Here is a 2,853-nt window from a genome sequence, read left to right on the forward strand (position 1 = left end):
CCACCATTGGTGATGGGCAGCAACAGCAGAGGGTCCCCAGGGAAGCCCGGTGGGGCCGTGGCACAGGGGCTGAGCCCGGGGCCGGCTCTCCCTGGGGCACCGGTGAGTGGGGAGGAGGTTGGCATGGGTGCCCGGTGCCAGCTAGTGGCTGACAATGATGATGAAGCTCAAGCTCATGATCATGAAGAGCACCCCAAGGAGGGCGAAGCAGGCAGCCTGCATGGACAGGGAAGAGGGTTAGGGACAGCCAAGGCAATGGGGTCCACAGCCCAGCCCCTGGACTCCCATCCATGTCCCCCCTCCCCATGCTTACCAAGATTTTGGGTGTAGAGCGCAGCGGCTCCTTGTCCTTGGGCATGATGCGGATGTAGAAGATGGCAGGGAAGATGAAGATGAGGCATGGAGCGGAGGTGGCACCTGAAGCAGACACGGACAGAGTGGGCAGAGGCCCCCACCCCACAGCTCAGCCCTGCTGTCAGGCCAGGTCCTGCCTCACCACCACCACCCCTGGCCCTGGCAAAGCCTTCCAGGAACCCAGGGACACCGTGTCCTGGCACCGTCCCTATGTGCCCTTTCCTGCAGCCAGGGCCTTGGCACTGAGCCAGGCACCGAGCAGGGGAGCCTGGCTTGGGGGATCAAGAGAAACACCCAGGGGAAAGACAAGCGCTGGCTGGCAGCAAGGTAAGCAGCCAGCACCCCCTGGGAACCAGCTGTTTGGGACAGGGACAGTGCTGAGGACCCCCACACACTGCCTGGTGCTGGCACAGTGAGAAAGGGAAACTGAGGCACAGGAGTTTAGGCAAAGCCCAGTGCAAGACAGAGGCAGGAGCTGGTAGGCTGTCAGCGCTCGGAGGAGGATACAGGAGTGGGGCACTGCCACGCACCAATCAAGCCAAAGATGCCAAGGATGGAGGGGGCGAAGATGACCAGCAGGTTGATAAAGGTCAGCAGGACCACGGCGATGACGACATGGCGGACCCAGCTGAAGTCCTTCCCTTGGAACAGCATCTGCTGAATGGCCCGGCGCACCTGGGGACAGGGACAGGGACAGGGTGTCACACTCCACCCTTGCAGCCAGGGCCTATCTCATCCCCTGTCTCTGCAGTCCTGATGGTCCCCATCACCCCTTGCCCTGCCCTAGCCCTGCCCCCATTGCACCACTGGTTCTGTCACCCCTTTCCAGCCCTGTCCCCATGGCCATGCGAGTCCTCATCACCTCCGCTCCTACCTCTGATACCCAGTGAGTGCTGTTCCCTTATCCCTGCAGCCCTGCTAATCCCTGCCCCCCCATCTCCGGGCCTCAGCTCCATTGATGCCTCAGTTTCCCCTCTCAAAGTCCGGTGCTGAAGACCTGTGGCAGCCAGGGGTGGCAGTGCCACTTGGTATCCCTGTGGGCCCACTCACTGGGAAGAGGACGATGGGGACGGTGAGGGTGACAGCTGTCAGCACAGCCACCCGCACGCACAGGATGAGCACGTCGAAGGGGTCCACCTTGTTGTACGTGTGCAGCAGCTCCGACTCCACGCGGCCTGTGGGCATCAGTGGGAGTCAGCCCTGGCACTGCCACCGCCCCAGCACCAGCAGGGCCCCCGGCCCTCTCCCCAAAGGCTCACCATAGAACGTGAGATAGCCGAAGAGGGCAGCCAAAAAGTACATGAGGTACATGACCATGATGGAGATGTTGGAGATGCACTGCATCTTCTTCTTGGAGGGGCTGCAGGAGACAGCGGGCTCAGCACAGCCCCCGTGGTCCAGCCCACCCCGCTCCCACAGCACCCACCAGCATCAAACACCCATCTGGCAAGGAGGGAGGATGCCGGAGCACCCCTGGGTCTGCATCCCTGCCCTGAGCTGCAAGGTGGGTCAGATCAACCACCACCACCCACCCTTGGTCATAACACCCACCGCCCACCCACCCATTCCAGATTGCATCACCCACCTCCCAGGACTGGTATCACCCATCCCATGTCCTATCACCCATCCCATGTCCTATCACCCACCACCCACCCAGGGTTGTATCACCCACCATATTCCCTCATATCCCCACAACAGTCCAGCACTTGGAGGGTGCTGCCTTTGGGTGGGTGTCAGACAAAGCCCACCTCCCCTGTGGGTGCCCCCACCCAGGACTCACTCCTTCAGCTCGGTGTAGATGGGCAGGACCTCGGGGTGGCAGACGAAGGCAAAGGCCATGATGGGGATGGTGTACGCCGTCTGCATGAGGGGATGGTGGCTGAGTGCCGAGGGCCAAGCCAGCGGGTGCCATCAGCACCAGGACCACTCACCTTTGTGGCGTGCATGGGGTGGGGGCTCACCCAGAGCCCCCAGGGTGCATCCCAGGCCCCTACCTGGGAGTTAAGGGTGAAGAAGCTGGGGGTGCAGGTGTCCTGCTCGGGATCCTGGAGGACGGTGTAGCCGTTCTGGTAGTCACTGGTGCTGATGAGGGTGGCATTGAGGCTGCCCGTGAGGTTCACCTCCTGCTCAGGGAGCGGGCAGGGGACCTGGAACTTCTTATAAATGACCTGGGTTGGGAGGTACATGGGATACGGTCGGTGTTCAGCAGCACCACTCCCCAGCATCCCAGCGCAACCAGGGGGAGGGCGCCCCCATTGCATCCCCTCTATGGGGCACCCTTTGCTAGCGGTGCCTTGTGGTGACGCTGCCATCCCGGCCTGCCCGTGTGAGGGTGGGCAGTGGGGCAGAGCAGGGCGACGGCACGTGGAGGGGCCACGCGTGCAGTCACCCCCCCAGCACCCTCTCTCTTCCTCTTTCCCCGGCGTTCAGCTCCTTCAGCCAAAAATAACCCAGCAGGCTGACAGCACCGCCACAGCATCTCCACAGCCTGGAGCACCC

At 62.6% G+C, this 2,853-nt stretch overlaps 1 protein-coding gene across 1 annotated transcript in view; it reads right to left on the reverse strand.

Annotated features, from left to right (window-relative positions):
- Positions 1-141: 141 nt before the first annotated feature.
- Positions 142-2,853, reverse strand: part of SLC38A3 (solute carrier family 38, member 3) — a 5,132-nt gene continuing 2,420 nt past the window's right edge. The window contains 7 exon segments of the mRNA XM_010178756.1: positions 142-216; positions 314-417; positions 885-1,029; positions 1,405-1,529; positions 1,614-1,714; positions 2,135-2,214; positions 2,349-2,526. Of these exon segments, the coding sequence (XP_010177058.1) occupies positions 142-216; positions 314-417; positions 885-1,029; positions 1,405-1,529; positions 1,614-1,714; positions 2,135-2,214; positions 2,349-2,526 (808 nt within the window).

This window comes from Mesitornis unicolor, unplaced genomic scaffold (assembly GCF_000695765.1).
Source record: "Mesitornis unicolor isolate BGI_N332 unplaced genomic scaffold, ASM69576v1 scaffold29392, whole genome shotgun sequence".
NCBI classification, from domain to species: domain Eukaryota; kingdom Metazoa; phylum Chordata; class Aves; order Mesitornithiformes; family Mesitornithidae; genus Mesitornis; species Mesitornis unicolor.